The 18,704-nt window shown below is 41.0% G+C and overlaps 1 protein-coding gene across 1 annotated transcript in view; it reads right to left on the bottom strand.

Annotated features, from left to right (window-relative positions):
• Positions 1–1,582: 1,582 nt before the first annotated feature.
• Positions 1,583–18,704, bottom strand: part of ASB5 (ankyrin repeat and SOCS box containing 5) — a 47,312-nt gene continuing 30,190 nt past the window's right edge. Inside the window, exons 2-7 of the mRNA XM_044225701.1 lie at positions 9,322–9,401; positions 7,083–7,190; positions 6,227–6,377; positions 5,929–6,063; positions 3,123–3,314; positions 1,583–1,929 (exon numbers count right to left, since the gene is read on the bottom strand). Coding sequence (XP_044081636.1) covers positions 1,802–1,929; positions 3,123–3,314; positions 5,929–6,063; positions 6,227–6,377; positions 7,083–7,190; positions 9,322–9,401 — 794 coding nt within the window. The 3' untranslated portion in view covers positions 1,583–1,801. The remainder of the gene's footprint in view (positions 1,930–3,122; positions 3,315–5,928; positions 6,064–6,226; positions 6,378–7,082; positions 7,191–9,321; positions 9,402–18,704) is intronic.

Raw genomic sequence — 18,704 nt, 5'->3', positions numbered from 1 at the left:
AGATACAAGATACTAACACACTAAAATTTTAAGGTGTCCATTTTAATTTTTATATTTGTTATTTATTTCTCTTATTGGTACAAAACCAAAGAAAAAGGATGAATCACATTACCTTACACTCTAAGACTACATCTAGCTCAGGGAAAATAGTAGTAGAAACCTGTTTTACTAGAAAAGCAGTTTGAATATCTAATTATATGTAATGAGGTTACTCGATAATAAAGAAATTGAACGCACATTATTCACGAGGACATTATAAATTTGTTAGGCTGGGATATTCAGTAAAATAGACTCATATAAAACTCTCTAGCCACATGAAAGACATTTTTAAACAAACATGCTACAGCCTTCTATTTTTGAAAATCTAAACATGATTTATAAAAAATGCAGTCTTAGTGACTTTGCAATTACATTCAAGAATAGTGTACTTCCCATGGGTCTCCAAAAGTCAGCTAAGAACTAAGAAGAAAGGAATATAGGCCCCTGGGTTATTAAAATAGTGATCAAAGTATTTTATCAAAATTTGATTAATTTATAAAACTCATTACAATATTTTCTACTTCCCACAGTTGTGAGTATCCAGATTATTTTATTTCTTAGTCCACAACAGACTCAAATCTAGTCTAAATTATAAAGGAGGCACAAAATTTGTTTTATTACTACTTCTACTGCATGGAAGTACAGTTAAAGCAGAAGACAGTAAACACAGTATTAATCCTTGCAGAGGACACTACTTCGTACCCCGATACTCCCTTGCTAATACAGTCTATGCCGAACCCTTGCTTTGTGTAAGAAGGATCGGAAACAGCACTAGAAAGGTCCATGTATGGGGTAAATTGTAAAAGGTCTCTGAGTTTGCTAAGTGGCACCCGCTCTTTCTTTTCTTTGAAAACCCCACAATTTAAGAAGATTTCGATCTGTTTGCCACAGCCTCGGACGGCCCTGATCCTGCAGCGTGACCGGAGGCCTCTTTATCAATTGGGCATGAAGTTCAATTCCTTCAGTCCAAACCCTACCAGCTAGAGACGGTTTCTGAAGCGCAAGAAGGCTGGAGTGTATGTACAATGCACTGAAGAGAGACCCTCAGAGGCTACCCTGAAGGAGGAGGAGGTCTTAAGACAGCCTTAGCAGGGGTATAATGTATCAACCATCTCAGGATGAGACCGAAGGAGGCATAACCAGAGTCCCACCGGTTTCTGGAATGGGGACATTGAAGGTGAAGTGACTAGTGCGACCTTTGCATGGAGGGACAATTTATCTCTTCTTCACAAGCTGATCAGTGTAACGACAGGTGCATATTCAGCATAGTGGGTTTCCTGAATGATAGCCATCTTTATTTCAAAAAAAATATTAGTTGCTATTTTCTAAACCATTTGCATATTTTGCATTAATATGAAAAATACAGAGAGATAATCAATGACAGTGGAACACTTAAAAGTTAATGCATTATTTGAAGAATGGAAGCATTTTAAAATAAGTAATTTTAGTAAGAGGTCACTTTTTCTTTTTCACTTTAAAAAGGCAGAAATGGGGATTTCCTCCACCCCCTTTCCCCTCCAAATCCAAAAGGGTACATGGGAATGACTAATAACATTAGGGATGTTAAAAATGCTATAGTCCAAAATACAGTAAAAATGCATAAAACAGTAATACTCACTAGTGCACTTAAAATTTAAATTCACCTCTGTCCTGGGGCCCCCTAGTCACTTACACTCTATCGGTAACATAATTCAATATAAAATATACACTATGCAGGTGAAATAGAAATGAGTTTGAAAGTATTCAGAATTATTTCACTGCTTTATCGGTACTGTAGGAAATTCTGCAATAATGTTGGCAGCTGGAGCTGTGGGATAAGGTGCAATCTTGATCTCCCTATGTAGTTTCGGATACAGAGTCGGCAAAGTTGGCAAAGAGTGCTTGGAGTAGCTGCAAAAGACAGGAAGGTATTTGTTAATTAAAATCGAAATGGACTTGTATATGCTAAAAGATGCATGAAATAAACCATAAATAAACTACAGTGCTTTCATGCAAACTAAGGTAGTATGACCACTATACCAGGGACATTTGCAAAAACATTTATATTGCTGTTATTTATAAGTTTTTATTATAATTGTGGTGTATTCCATATGGGTTTTTTAAAAAAAAAAGATTTATGTATTTATTGGAGAGAGAAAGAGAGTACGCATGGGAGGGAGGGGCCGAGGGAGGGCGAGAGAGAGAATCTCAAGCAGACTGCCCCTGGTGCAGGAGCCTGATGCAGGACTGGATCTCATGACTCTCAGATTTGACCTGAGCAGAGATCAAATGTCAGACGTTTAACCACCCTGAGCCAGCCAGGCTCCCCTCCATATGGGTTCTTTAAAACATTAACATCTTCAGGCCTATGATACTGTTGCTGCATTTCAAACCTCAGAAATAAATTCTGCTTTTCAAGGAAGCAGAATATAAATCAAAAGCCTCAAGAAGTGTTAGGCACTAAAGGGAGAAATTTTACATTATATTTTTTTCTCAAATTAGGTTTACTAGTTAAGCCAAAATGAATTTTATTATAGTTTCTGAACCATGCTTAAGAAAATCTGCTTAAGGGGCGCCTGGCTGGCTCCGTTGGAAGAGCATGCAACTTTTGATCTTGGGATTGTGAGTTCGAGATTCACAGTGGATATAGAGATTACTTAAATAAATAAAACTTAAAAGAGAGAGATTCTTTTAGAATAACTAAAGTCTTAGGTGTGAAAATATTTCCTGATTCTGTTTCTACAACACATCATAGAAGCTGCATGCCCTTAGGAAATAGGGCATGTTTCCAAATATTTATTAGCAGACATTAAACAGAATTGTGTATTATGTATTATTAAAACAAATGGAACCTTTTAACTTAACCAAACAAATATAAAGCTAAGGTGAGATGAAATAGAGAAAATTAAGATCATGGTGATATCTTCTTTATAAAGAGAAACTAAGTTAAAAAAATTATCTGCTTTAAAAAAAATTATCTGCTTTCACACAAAGCATTTTAAATGTTATGCTGTTGTCAGCTCATATGCCAACAAAAAGTTTTTCAGTTTTGTCTATTTCAGGCAAATGTATTTTTGTGCTTTTAAATGTGCACGTATTCTTACCTTCGTGTTGAAGCAATAACCTTTCCACCAAACTGCTAGAAGTAGCTACATCTACAGGTCGCAGAAGCTCTGTGTTTTTGGCATTGATGTCTGCTCCAAACTCGAGTAGTAAGTTTACAATTTCCGTGCTGTACTGCTGGGCAGCAGCGTGTAATGGAGTGTCCCAATATTTGCCTTTTTGTACATCAGCACCTACATGTAAATAAGGAATGAGGATAAATACAAACCAAAACTGTTAGACCAGTCAGGTACCTCAGCACAGGTAGGAAGGTATAACACCAGGAGGACCTCACCCCTGTATGTAATGAGTTATTTTTCTCTCTCTATATATATACATATATACATATACTTCCTATATACATATACAGATATTAAATATTACAACTTGGTACATCTGGGTAGAGAGTACACACACTTACATTCCCTAAGATTTTTTTCTCTATGCTTGAAAGATGCCATAGTCAACAATATTTCTAAATTTTTTGAAGTCTCCAAAGTAATCCTATTAACTAGTACTATAAACAGAGTATTATAAATAATTGGATTCACTCATATCTGCTTTCATCATAATTGATATTTCTTAGGATTGTTTAAGAACTTAATGCTCTTCATCTTTTCATTTATTTTGAGGCAATAGAGCTCTTTCTGTTTCCTGGAAAACTCATGAATTTAAGTGTGTGAGCCATTTAGGTAAAATGAATACAGATTTTCCTGTCTTCTCACTCATAGAGTATAAATCAATAAATATACAAAAGCATTGAGCATCTTTAAGTAGAAAGGCACATTGTATTTCTACATGCAAAGTAAATTTTTTAAAAAATCTTGCATTAGGGCGCCTGAGTGGCTCAGCGGGTTAGGCCTCTGCCTTCGCTTCTGGTCATGGTCTCGGGGTCCTGGGATCAAGCCCCACATTGGGCTCTCTGCTCAGTAGAGAGTCTGCTTCCCCCTCTCTCTCTGACTGCCTCTCTGCCTACTTGTGATCTCTCTCTCTGCCAAATAAATAAATAATGTTTTTATAATCGTGCATTTAAAAAAAAAAACCTTACCTGTTAAATTATTTATTATTGCATAGTTATTTTTTCTTAGTCTGAGCCCTGGCACGTGGTAATCATTCAATGCATGTGCAACAAATAAATACTGTATAATGTTGGAAAGAATAATAAGCTCATTTTCCAGTACACAAGCGGTTAGGACACCGAGAAATATCTATCAGTAAAAATGCATAAGTCCTTTCAACTCGGTTTTCTGAAACTATCGGTAAAACTAATGATGTTTACAAGAAGCAATACGTTTTAAGAATCCCTTTAGGCCTTCCTGCTACTTTCAAATCTCAATAAATGTAATTGTTTTCTTATTTTTTTTTTAAAGATTTTATTTATTTATTTGACAGAGAGAAATCACAAGTAGACGGAGAGGCAGGCAGAGAGAGAGAGAGGGAAGCAGGCTCCCCGCCAAGCAGAGAGCCCGATGCGGGACTCGATCCCAGGACCCTGAGATCATGACCTGAGCCGAAGGCAGCGGCTTAACCCACTGAGCCACCCAGGCGCCCTGTTTTCTTATTTTTAAAAATATAAAATGTTTAGTAAAAGAATGATAGCCCGTAACAAAAATCTCCATAGAGAAAGCATAACCTCTGTTGCTTATGCTAATTTTATGGGAGAACAGAGCCTGATAATAACAATCAATCCATAATTACTGTAATACCTTCTCAGTATCTTTTTTACCCAATATAAAATATTGGGTAGAAAGATTAATATTCTCAGCAAAGTAAAACAAAACAAAACCAGGCAATAAAAAACTCTTCTAGTTCTACAAATTCATGGGAGACCACAGCCAGAAAATAGCAATGTGTCAATGTTGACTAACAGAGGTCACATTTAAGAATCTTAACTAGATATAGTGGGAGTGAACTGCAGAAACTGCCTACAAGAAGCTTATAATTTAGCTAAGATAATGTGAGGAACACAGGAAGAGTTTACTAAAACTCTCTGTCAGTGTGTATCAGAGGCCAAATGATTGCATAAACAGTAAAGAGCCTAGAAGTCTGTTTACTCATTTTACATGTATTTTAGGCCCCTCCCACATGACAGGCACTGTGGGAGGGAAAGGAGTTGATGGGGGGAAGGACATAATCCACATCCTTAGAAGAGCTCCCATTCCTATCGTGGGAGATGCCACTATGGTCTCAAAAGATTAAGGCAAATTTTTCAGGAGGCTAAAGTTGAGCCTTGAGAAACTGGTGTGTTTCAAGTAAGAGGAAAAGGCCATTCAGTCCTTTTTGGTAAATGGGACAGGACAAAGTCTGAAAAAACATATAAGTTCTTTTTGGTAGAAGAGAAGGTTTTCTAAGCAGTTACTATCCTTAAAATTTCTTTTGATGGATTTATTCATGGACAGATACATATTTGGCAACATTATAGTCAACCTTGAGGTTTTAAATTTTATGACCTTTATAAGTAGGGTTTTTGGACTTGTGGGGTGAAGTAGAGTTATCAAGAATGCAATTCTTTTATTGTGGGTTATATACTTACATGCAACAATGCTTAACATTTTTTTTTTCTTTAAGTGGCCTGCACACCCAGCATGGAGCCCAATGCAGGGCTTGAACTCAAGACCCTGAGATCAAGACCTGAGCTGAGATCAAGAGATCAAGAGACAGATGCTTAACTGACTGAGCCACCCAGGCACCCCAGGAACACTTTCAGCAATGAGATATCTTTACACAGATTATTTAGAGAAATAAATATGGACCTGAATCATTGCTCGTGAGTATGGATAGAATGGGAGATGTTTTAAAGAAAATTACCAGCATAAAGAAGCTTCCGGATGCAGTGGAACTGTTGTGACATACAAGCCACATAGAGAGGAGTTCCTAAATGAGGAATGTCTTGGTCAACGTCTATGCCCCAGGATATCAGGATTTCTAGGCATTCATGATGACCTGCCAACATAAGGTACAGATGAGTTTACTTTTCTTCGATAACCATCCCCCTGCGCCTCCCCCCACGCTGTTGCCTGCAGTGACCCATTGGAAGAAAAATGGAGCACGGCATGTTGCTAAAGGAACATTGTCCCCTTGTCACTGACTCCGATAACTATGTTACCTTTACTGGCGGCCTCGTGGGTGGGAGAAGGAAGACAGGACTCCAGCTGGGGTTTGGCACCATATTCCAAAAGAAGTTCCGCGCAGCTAGCGCTGCCTTGTGAGCATGCGTTGAATAACGGGGTCACTCCATCTATTGTGATGGCATTTACCTGAACCAGGCCAAAGTTTGAGACTGAGACTCAGTCCTCCGTCATGAAATGTGAGGCATTTAAAACAGGTACACGATCCAACAGAAATCATTGGGAAAACGTGTGCAGTAAATACGACCAAGTATATTTAGCTCCTACACATCAATAAGCAAAGCTCTTAAAAGCCAAGAGAGAAACAGGAATATGATGTGGCAGGTAATTTGCAAGAGGGGGCATGCAGCTAGTAAATGTCATGAAAAGAAGTACATATCCAGAATCCAATACACGGAAACGAATTCAACGGTTAGGTGCCTTTCACTTAGGAAAACAGGTCCGCGAATGTTGACAAGAGTTGCGATGAGGCCGGTCATCCTGCTGGTGGCAATGTGAATTAGTGAACTTGAAAATTCTCTGAGAATCCATCTAAAGAAAATCACCCAATAGATGGGCAACTATTACAGGCATCAAGAGGTCCACTCGTTGTTTAGAATCACGGAAGCGGGAAATAACTTAGAGAGTGTTTCAGTATTATTATGCAGCACGCTACCCATTTTTTGCAATGATTGGAAATCCTTCCTGGAGTGCACTGAAGGGACTGAAGCAATATGATTGTTATTCTGCTATTTTTGAAAACTACTAAGAAGGAAAGAAAAGCAAAGTGAGAACTTTGTTCCGTTCTCTTAGTCAGTAGATGTGAAATCATTCATGGTTTGGACGGGTACTTACATTAGCTCCAGCTTCCAGCAGAGTTCTGGCGCACGCCACGTGGTCTCCGAGGCAGGCTTCGTGCAAGGGGGTGATGTGGTCTATGGTTACTGCATTTACATTATAACCCTAAATATGACATGAATCATATTGAAAGGTGAGCAAAAACCTCTATGAAATCATCTATACAAATATCATTAGAGAGGGATATACAAGATCAAAGACTCTCAGGAAATCGGGTTTAAGTTCAGCAGGGGAGGCCAATTCTGATCCCATAGAGTCAAACAGTTGTCAAAACTCCTCATTATTATAACACATCCCTTTCTAAACCCCAGTGCCTTATGTATTTTAAGAGATTGAGCATGTTTTTTTAAAATTCTCCTTCCTTAACTTTCTTTGGTCTTTATGAGTTGTTTTGGTTTTTGTTTTGTAGAACCAAAGACTATTTATAGGCTGGATCACTTGTTTTGATTGGAGCTGTAATATTAGTTATATCAGTCCAGATCGGGGGTGGGGGGGAGTACTCTAAATTGTAGTAAGCTGCTTTGTGAATTTTGTCCCTAGATAGGAGTGACAAAGGTCTATACTAGATTGAGAAGTCTGATTATGAAGTCAGTTACACTTAGGTTTAAAGTCCTATTCCATGATGCAGTAATTATTTTAATTTGGATGAGTACATTAACCTTTAGATGTTAGGGTCATTATGAGGGTTAAATGACATGATGCATGGAAAGCAATTATTGTTACAGTGTCGAGCAGATGGAAATTGTTCCACTTTATTTGCTTATCCAATCAAAACCAAGTAAACACTTTAAACATCCTTATTCTAGTTAAACTAATGATGTCAGACTAAAATAATGAAATCTTCTTAGTACATGAGACTCTCTGCTTTCTTACTATTTTTGGCAACTCATTGTCTATTGACAATCATACCAAGCACTATCTTAGGAAGATTTTTGCATCCAAATCCCCATAACATTAAGAATTACCGTGTGTGTAATACCAGCACGGATGGGAGGAATCTTAAAGTGAAGGCAAGGAAATAACTCTGCCAGATCTTGGTCACTAGCAAGTGGCAACTTTTTAGATCTTTTCAGTTTCCTTTCAAAAATTTCGAATTGTCTAGCCAGCGGTCAGTCTCGGGGAGCTAATTCCTAACTGCCCCACGCTGGGCTGACCAGGTGGCAGAGTCTGCAAAGGTCCGGATTCCCTTTCACGTTGGGCTTTCAGGGCAGCTTCTGACTCTTCGGCTGGCATGTCAGTGGATATGAGATACATGTGAAAAATATCCTAAGACCGCTCTCCTTTCAGAGAATGGCATGACCCTTTCAGTAGGGGGTAGGGAGCAAAGGGTTATCTTTAGAAATCACTGACTTTTTTTGCGGGTGTCTTTATGTTGTTGTTTTTTTGTTTTTATTCTCATCAAGTGGTGAGCAAACAACGGCCACATAGTTATCATGGCCCTAAAGGAGCCTCTGGACCTACATGTTCCTTCTCTAGGTAAGGAAATGTGGGGCATCGAGATCGTGACTCACTCTGAGTACAGCCTGGAGTCCAGGTGCCTTAAAGTCCCAGGGGAACATCACCTTTCCTTCCCTTTCAGCCATCTGAGAACATCCTTTTCTCCCCGATACTGGGAAGGACTAGGACAATGACTTCCAGATCTGGGTGTACATTGGAATCACGTTGGGAAATTTAAAAAATGCAGAGGCCAAGCCAGAGTCCTTTCCACACTGGTAAAGCACCTCAGCTTTTCATTTTTTCCCTGATGAATCTGAGGAGGAGGGAGGTGGAAAAGTGATTGTTCTGTCCCGGCTGTGGGCAATTCCCCACCACATGTTACTGTTAATGTAAAAAAGATTGCTGAGGCTTCTGCTCTGATGATCCCTTTTTGGATATTTTATGAGTAAAACTTCCTTTGCAGTTAGCTGTCCACATTGTATAAAGTTAAGCGTGTTTGAAGTACTTAATGAATAATAATGGACATCCAATTCCTTCTTGCTGAACCAGGTCTGTCAGTGAACAGATATATTCTATGAGAAATGGGAACTATTAAGACATAAGATTATACCAAAATATATATAAAGAAATTTCAAAGATAAATGGAAATGAATGACCTGAATGATAATAGGGGTTAAAACAAAAAAGAGTGGGGACATTTACTAGGCAGCTTTCTTATTGTCGTGTTGATTATTCTTGAAAATTAATGTTCTAGGCTCACGGGAAAGGGGCAGATTTCAAGCCATAAGTACTATTTTACCTGTGATAACAATGTTCGCAGAGCAAGAAGGCGACCTTGACTTGCTGCTTCGTGTAGTGGTGACCGATCTGCCCAGGAACCTGGCGGAAAAGAAAGAAAACAAGATCTGTGAGTCATCTGTTCTAACCCTAGTAGATACAATCAGTTCCTGTGAAATACACACTCTTCAGAGTCTGTGTTCAACGAGGTGATCAGGATACCTGTTCCACATTAGCAGGAAATCTGATTCTTGTCCCCAGGATCCAGACGGGCAGTTTCCAAACACAGTGGAATATAATGCATGTTCTGGAACTGATCTATCCCAGAACTCCTGGACCTTTTGAACTATTCTCCAAAGAAGTGAAAGTTTATGCCACAAACATACATGTTTCACTTTTTCAGGACATTTTCAGCAGGGATAGCTGCTAGAACATGCACTCCCTACATTCCATGCTTGCCCTGCTTATCCTCTCTTCTCTCTGCACCCCCAGACTGCCCTGCCCTTACAGCTTGCCTCAGGGTATAAGGGGGCTACAGCAGGTTGTCAAGGGGATCAAGGAGCCCTTTCCTGAGTCCTGAACTGTGGAACAAGCTAGGAGGGCCCTAGAAAGGGGTGTCACAGGTTGGAAGGAGCAGACTGCTGTCAGCTTTGGAAATGGTCTTGAAAAGTGCCAAGGGCTCACTCAGATCTCACTGATTCTCCATGTACCAGTGGCAGTACTGATCCCTCAGCCCCATAACCTGATGAAAAAGGCACTGACCTGCCATGTCCCCCTGAGTTCCCCCTCTTCACATGCCTTTTGCAATCCTCCCATTAGAAAAATCAGTGCCTCATATGTGGAAATCACCCCTTCCTTCTCTCCCCCAGGGCCTCTTGGCGTCCAGCCACACCCATCTCTCCCACTGTAGTCTGTCTGGGAGGTTTTAGATGATACTGGGTTGGTGCACAGTAATTTTCTTGTAATTTAAACAGGATCAGCACTGTTGATTCTATTTAACAGACATGGGAGATCATGTTGGAGGTTTTTACTGTGATTAAACATGCAGACTATGCAAATCAGAAAAACATTAATTTCAAGGGGATCAATGACTGATAAACTGAAGAGCTGGCTGACTAGGGAGAAAACATTCCAGATGTGATGGGAGTATGTCTGCTACTATCTGTCTTCTTATCTACTAATTCTTATCTACTAATTCTTCCTCCTATTTTGGATCCAAGAGCCGCAATAAATATAATTTTTAAAAACCATGCTAATCAGTGATAGTGCGATTCCAATAAAGCCACTTAGCTGTTAGAAACAAATTTTATGAAAGGCATGTCTAAAGCTTCTTAAATAGGTCAGATAAATTAGTGGAAACATGGTAAGGAGTCCTACTTTAGAAACCACTTCACTGCTCCTGTGCTTTTGTACCTTTGAGAACGTCTACACAGACACCCAGGCTTCTATACTGTGGTCTTACAGAACTTTTGCCAAAACCCTGTAAAGGAAATTCCACTGAATAAAATGTGGGTCACACACATATCACAGGATAAATGAAACAACCAAGTGAACCTGGTGGAGAGGAGAGAAGCCAACTGCCAATCATCCACCTATTTTTTTATATCCACTGATAATATGGGATGTTTTGAAAGATACAAATCCTAAGGGCGGGACCAGACCTTCTCCTTACTGTACTAGTAGCTGGGGCCAAATAGCAATGACTATGCACGACAGCCGGGCAGGCTCGCTGAGCACTCTCTCATTTCCTTTTCACACGCGTTCAAGTGTGTACAATGGTTGGTTCTATTCTAAAGCTGGGGAATGACAGTCAAAGGGACGAAATCGTTAAGGAGAGTCACAAATGATCTAACTAGAGCTGGGCCTTCCAGTCATGACACTGTGCTATTTTCCTTCCTATCCACCATGATTTCTTGCTTTTTCAAAAAGATTAGCTTATTCAAAAGCCAGACATCCAATTCTTGGAGCTGTTAACTGAAAGAAGAGTTACTGTTACTAGCTCTGGGGCAAGCCTTCTTTCCAGTAGGTGATGCTCCTATTATATAGTAAAAGGAGAATTGAAGTAATGCACACCAGTAAACGTTGGTTGATAGGATCAAATTTGGTGGCAAAGCAGTGATTCTTAAGAAAGTGGAACATGATATCTCACTGAAGAAAATGCAAAAATCACCATCATAAGTAATATTATTTGGGGGAACAACTACGTTTCGAGTTTCAGCTTCTAAGGTGAAATCTAATGCTTTAAAAGTCATTCACATCTGTTTTATTATCAAAGTAAATAACTTGGTTGCAGAGTGAAACTCTGGAGAACTTTGGACATATTGATTTTATTGTGAATATTTAAATAAGAAAATTATAATAGTCACTTTCCAACGAGATCGCATCAGTCCAGCTTATTCAGCAGAGCAGTAGTAAATTAATAAAGTTACACTCTCCAATGTTTAAATGTATGCATGTAAATAGTCATTTGTAGCATTTGTAAATGATCATGTCTTCCCTCCTGTATAATGGCTTAATAAATTTCATTACCTTCATTGATCACTAAAAGATAGATGCAGAATGACATGATGCCCCTCAGGATTGCTGCTTCTTTCACTGTCACAAGCTAAAGGGCAACTGACCAGAAGGTGGGATTGGGAAAATCTTAGAGAAGTGGTCTTTTGGATTCGTTTTGGGCTTATTTCTACCTGGCATGTTCATGAAAACCTTTAAGGGACAACAAAGCTAACAGTATTTGCAGCCGATGGGAACTTGATATCCCTCTTTTCATATAAATGCATTTGCCCTTCAAAATTATTATATTAAACTTCTGAACAATTTCAGCGTTGCTTGCTTCACAAAAGAAAGGACCAAAAAAAAAAAAAAAAAGGAAAGGCTCATTTAGAAAACAGGCTACAGAAATAATATAATAAAGAAACAAAAGTATTTCAATGCAGTGTCCCAAATGCCAAGTGTCAGTTTCCCCACAGACTATCCCACAGCTTCCTGTCCCACTGCCCCGCAGCTTTCTGACCCACTGACATTGTCTTCATCACTAAAACTTAGGTCTAAGAAAGATGGGAAGAAAAAAAGGCTGACACCTATGTGTATTTGCTATTTCTATTAATATGACCTCCAATGGCAAGACAAAGGAATTAAGTGTCACGGTAATCTGCAGGAAAGATTCATGTGGGGGTGTCAGTGACAAACCACTGCAAATCAACACGTTGGACGAGGAATCCATGGGTCCATGGACAGAGGGTGTGAGAGTGCACCCCCCTGTTGTTTTCCTGGGATGAACTCAGCTCTGCACATGTGCATGGGACCCCTGCTGTCTGTCATTATTCCTTCAAGAACTAGGATAGTGGGGTGGGGGGAGGGGAGGAGACTGATGGGAGGAGTTAATGGGGCTGGATCCCAGCAGCTCACCAGGGGAAAGACAGAGGGGCCAGGCAGGCCAGGATCTGCATCCCAGTTTAGGACAGTGGCTTCCCCCATGAAGTCACCTAACTTTTCCCTGAAAAATGGGCAAGTACCACCAACAACTGGACAGGATTGAGGTGGGGGGGGACTGGAAATAAACGGGTGTAAAGTGCCTGATCCATAAATGCACAATAGATAATCACCGAGTATCTTTGCTAAACAAACTGGTAAATGAGAGAGATTTTGATATGAATCTTATGGAACCATCATTTTTCTCCAAAACTAGAGAAACTCAAGCCATGAATAGCAGCCGCTATTGACTAAAATAATTTTCACTGCTATCAGTTTAATTAAACTAAATAGAGCAGCTGAGTGACTAATAAATGCATTTAAGCCAACAATCAACATCTACTGCCATGTTTTCTTTTCCCAAGTAAGCCACAGGAAATAAGTCCATCTACTGAAGGAGTGACCATGCCTGGATTCAAAGCAAAAAGCTTTTTGTTTGTTTGAACTCTGCTTACTTAACTCCCAAGCAACCCCACTACATTGGCTTTCTTGTAATGCCGGAGAACAGTCTCTGAAATTAATCCAGGAACAGGTGAGAATCAAAGGCTACCAGATCAAATTCTAGCTCCTGTTCTGAACTAAGTCGCCACCCCGCCCTATTTCTTCCCTCCAAAATCTGACATTCGGCAATTGCAAATTTCCATTCAAATGTGTTCAATATAAAATCTCTTACCTTTCAATATGGGTATGCTTTATATTACAAAGATCTATAAGCTTTCTTGAAACCAAGCAAAATTATACATGTCTTCATAGATAGCAGTTCCGTAACTTTCCAGTCTTGTCAGACTTTAATGGGCTAGCTCAGATTTTTTTTAAAGGTCCAGTTTAACTCCTGAGGATAAGTTACTCACTGTGACAACTGTTTTCTACAAAACACCTGTAACTTTCCCCACGCTAATCGAATGCCTACTGTGAAGGTCTCACTGAGGCTACACATGAGCTGACTTGACTATATTTAGACACAACACCCGTCCCCAGACATCTGGGATACAATTTGCAGGGAGCGCGCCTGCCCCGTTCTGTAAACAACTCATTGCTAGAGTAAAAACAGCCACTCTCTTAGCTAATATCCAGTTTGGTGAAGGTCTGTACCATACCTAAATCGCCGTCTCCCCATGGCACTTCAAGCCAGCCACTGCTGAGGTAAATCCGACTCATATCTCTTTGTTTTTATCAGCATTAAAAAAAAAAAATCGCTTGTCATGTGCTTGTTCCATTCAGCCATCTTAAGGAGCTCTGAGCTCCTTGTAACATGACCTTTCACCTCCAAAACCAAACACGACTTGTGAAGATCTGTTTTATTTTCCAAATTGCTTTTCCTTATTGATTCTTTCTCCTTGACAAATTGCTTATCCTAAGGTATTTTTTTTTTTTTTTGCAGTATGTGCCTTGCAATAAAATCAGAGTAGTACAATTATAGCTCTGCCCATAGCTATGATGAAACCGATTTATGTTTTAGAAAGTCATTTCCTGGCTCTCCTTCTTAGTCCCAAGCACAGAGGTAGGCTGTAGACTCACTCCTGAGCGAACCTTCCAGTGGCGCAGAGGGCTCTCTGAGTTTGGGTCGCACCCACTTTCCTCAGTCGGTTCCAAAATAGGAAAGTCAGGACACTTATCTCAGACAGGAAACTGTAAGGAGAGGTGGGAGGCAATGGCATCTTCACATTTGAATCAGTGCCAAATGTTAATGCATTTTACAGCTCCCTTTGCTGTAAAGCATTAAAACAAAAATCTTCTTTCTAATGGCAATGGACTTACCATGAAGCCAATGAAACTCAAGTTCAGGACCCCTACATTGCATGAACACTTTCTAAGACTGTGATTTATGTTATTTTGCTTAAAGAAGATCCCCAAATGCAGATAAGCTTCAGGCTCAACATCTGGCCCATCCTTATGCACAGGTTTGCAAAATAATTAAAAATCACCAGGCATTTACTGACCTTGACTGTGTACTTTTCTGTTTAACCACGTTTATAGAGCCACACAGACCCATGGGGACATGCTTGACAAGGAGGGAAGTAACATACTATTAAAACTAGTCCCTTCCAAGCTTGAGACTCCCCTTTCTTTCCATTCCTGTTGCCTTTCTAGAAGTTTTCTCAGAAAAATCTAGTCCAGATCTGAAACCACCAGTTGTGTCCCGGAAACTTCAGGTATAAATGGTGAGTTGCATGGATATGTGACTTACTCTAACTGATGTCTTGTTCATGGTCTAGGATCCCTTCATTATGTCTTAAGAAGATCATGTCTGGCCCCAAACAGAAAAAAAACAATAGGCAAGTGAAAAAAGTATCAGGGTTGATCTAAAAAAAAAAAAGAAGAAGAAGAAGAAGACAAAATTTCCAACAAAGTGAAGACAATGGATTCCCCTACCATATCCACAAATATCCAAAATCAAGAGAGAAAGATTTTAACACCCTCTCCAGGTAACAGTGCTGCTCTTGGAAGAGACTACTCAGTCATCCCAATTAACTGTCACTGGTCCTGGCACTGTGGACAGAGCACACTGGACATCTTCAGATGGATCGGAGTTCAAATCCCAGCACAGATGCTGGTTGTGTGAACTTGATAGTGATTTAACCTCTTGAACATCAGTTTTCTCAGCCATGAAGGGAAGGATAAGTCTACGTACATCACAGGGTTGTAAGTGAACATGAAGTACTTAGCATAGTACCAAACACATCAGAAACATGACAACACCACAATTGAAATTCCATTTTAGACAATTATTTCCCTGTACCTGCCTGTTAGCTTTTTATTACCTCTTCTAAATAGAAGTTAGAACAACTTAACTTACTTAACATTATGAGGCTTTAGCTCATCTTCTTCCTCTTGTCTATATCTCTGTAGGTGATATAAAGAGATAGGGAATGATCAAAATTTAGGGACAATGATCTCATCCATATGGATAACTGTCCAATCTATAGCTCTTCCCTGGTCTCTCCCACAAAATTTACCGCCAATTTAAAAAGTTACATTTAAATATTTTGCTGGCCTCTATACATTTCTAAAACCAAACGCATCATCTTTCTCTCAAAACCAGTTATTTCTTTTTGGTTTTCTTTTGCTTTAAACAGTACTATTGTTTAAAGAACTTATGGTATGGTCTTAAACCTAACCACAATAATTTTCCAGGAAACTTCATATGTGTGAACTGGTCTATGTGCTTCTTTGCGAGGAGCTTGTTATTATCACCTGGGTTCTTCTCAGTCTATGTATCTTCATCATCACAAGCAGGGTCCTAGCATCTATCTCTACTCACTCTTGGGGGGATCTCTTCTGGCCCCATGGATGGGAATATTATTCACAGGTCGGTTAGCCCAACTTTGTATCTCCAGACCAGCTCTTTCCTCTAAGTTCCAGACTTGAATTTCCAGCTGGTTTTTCAATTTCTCCAGTTGGATATTTAAATAGGCAATTCAAGTTCACATGGAAAACCAGCACGTGCTGTGCTCCTCTTACCTCTCCTCCCTATTCACACCTGCTGCCTCCACCCATCCAGGCGCTCCAAGGTCAAAAACCTCCATGTAATCCTTCCTTTTCATTTCTCACAGCCCACAGGCAAACTCCAGTGAGTCTTTCGCCTCTCCCATTCAAATATAATCCAGCCACTGTTGCTCCCCTTGCGCTGGCCACCCTTACCCTCCCCCAACTGGTTGCAAAAGTCCGGGCTGATTGGTCTGTTTCCACTTGAGCCCTTCCAATAGTCTGCTGTAACCACAGGCGCCAAAATGATCCTTCTTAAGTCAGAAAGAATCCAATGGCTTCCCCTCTTATCCAGAGGAAAATTCAAAGTCCTTGTTATGACCTCCAAGTGTCTCCAGGCCCCTCTCTGATCTCAGTTCTAGGTTGGACCCCTTCCATCAGCCACAGTGGCCTCTTTGCTTCTCCTCAACACACCAGATACACTTCCCTTCACTCTGCCCGCCCTGCCTTATTTCTGAGAGATACACGTGGCTCTTTCTGACTTCTGTTCTGCCCTGGCATGTCACTCTCTTGGACATGCTCTTCCTTGACCACCTCACAGGAGAAAGTCCTTCTTTTCCTCTTCTTTGTTCTCTTTACCCTGCTTTTGTGTTTTCTTCTGAGCACTGATGGCTGCTAGAATGTAAGATCTTGGAAATTAGAACGTGGTATATTTTGTTCATTACTGTGTCCCCAAGACCTAGCATATGGATTACATTCACGACCTGTTGAATCAATGTTCAGAATCTCAGGAGCTGCAGAGACGAGCTTGCGCACTCTGCTCCTCGAGTCGTGGGTTCTCACTTTCCGCCAAGCCGCAGGCCTGCCCCATGAGTGAGTCCAAAGAGTATTTCCTTAGGGCGGTGATCTTGCCCCTCACGTCCATCCACTATGCAGTCATTTATTAAACACATGGTGATCTGCGAGGGCAATTTTCACCCTTCTAGATGCCAGAGATACACAGAAATGGATGAAATATGGTCTGCCTCCTTTTGAGTTTGGATTACACCACCCCTGAAAGGTCTCCGGGTTCCCAACTCTACCCCGCCCTTCTTTAACGCTGCCACTGAATTACACTTCAAGAGCATCCAGAGTTGCTGTCAGCCCCTACAGTGCCTTTAGGAAAACGAGAAAAGGCACCCGTTTCCATAGCAGCCAAGACCCATGCTGGGCACACATGCTCAGTTTACACAACTGCAAAGGGCTGCCCTCCCCCCCACCCCCCGAAACACCTCTGGAATCTTGTTGCTCTCCACCCCCCCAGCCCCCTGGAAAGTTTAATGGCTCGCCACGGAGTACGGCCTAAGATGTCCATCCGAGAATAAAAGATTATTTACAATGTGATTAGACCTTCCATTCTGATGTTCTATTACTTGCCACACAGCGTATGCTTAAATTAAACTGGACTGTTGTACCCATTCCCCCAATTTTTTCTTTTTTCCATATTGTCTTCCCCCTGCTCAATTTTCTTTTTCTTTTTTTCTTTCTTTCTTTCTTTTTTTTAAGATTTTTACTTATTTATTTGTTTTAGAAAGAGTGCATGTGGGCAAGTGCAGGGGGACCAGGCAGAAGGACAAAGAAGTATTTTCCCCGCTCAGCATGAGCCCCAAGCCAGGCTCCAGCTCATGAACCTGACATCATGACCTGAGCAGAAACCAAGAGTCCCTCACTCAACGGACTGCGTCATCCAGGAGCCCCATAATTCTCCTTCTTTTGTTACAGAGTCCTCTATTGGGCGGACCTGCTTCGCTGGTTTATCTGCTCTGCTCACAGGGCTTAAGAGGTCCAGACAGCAGAAGCTGTTGGAAGATGGCTCCCCTTACCTGGAGAGTTAGACTCCATGGGAGGAGGTACATGGGTAGGGTGAGGAGAAGACAGAGAAGAGAAAGAAGGACAAAGAGGCGGGAGGGAGGTGGGAGAGCGGAGGGGCAAAGGAACGGAGGGAGAGGAGGCAGAGAGCGACAGAAATGGTTTTGAGGGGCATCTGGGTGGTTCAGTGGGTGCCTTCAGCTCAGGTCATGATCTCAGGGTCCTGGGATCGAGCCCCGCATTGGGCTCTCTGCTCAGCGGGGAGCCTCCTTCCTCCTCTCTCTGTGCCTGCCTCTCTGCCTACTTGTGATCTCTGTCTGTCAAATAAATAAATAAAATCTTAAAAAAAAAAGAAAAGAAAAGAAAGGTTTTGAGGTTTTGAACGTCCACCATGAAGCCCAGCAAGAGCCTCAGTCCCAGCTTTGGCCACGCCCCAGGGAGGTGATAGGACCTAGTCCCTGCTTAGACCACGCCCCAGGGACATGATAGGACCTAGGTCCCGTGGTAGCATGGAGGAAGAGGCGGGCTCTAGGCTCCTGCGCCCACTCAGGACAGAGCTCCGCGCGGCAGGTCTGACGTGGGGGCCGCAGACTGGCTGAACTTGTTTCAAGGCTAACTGGGTGGGGCCAGCCTGTTCCGCCGCGGGAAGGGGCTGAAGGC

Source organism: Neovison vison, chromosome 11 (genome assembly GCF_020171115.1).
Source record: "Neovison vison isolate M4711 chromosome 11, ASM_NN_V1, whole genome shotgun sequence".
Taxonomy (NCBI): Eukaryota; Metazoa; Chordata; class Mammalia; order Carnivora; family Mustelidae; genus Neogale; species Neogale vison.
This window is presented reverse-complemented; position numbering and strand designations above follow the sequence as displayed.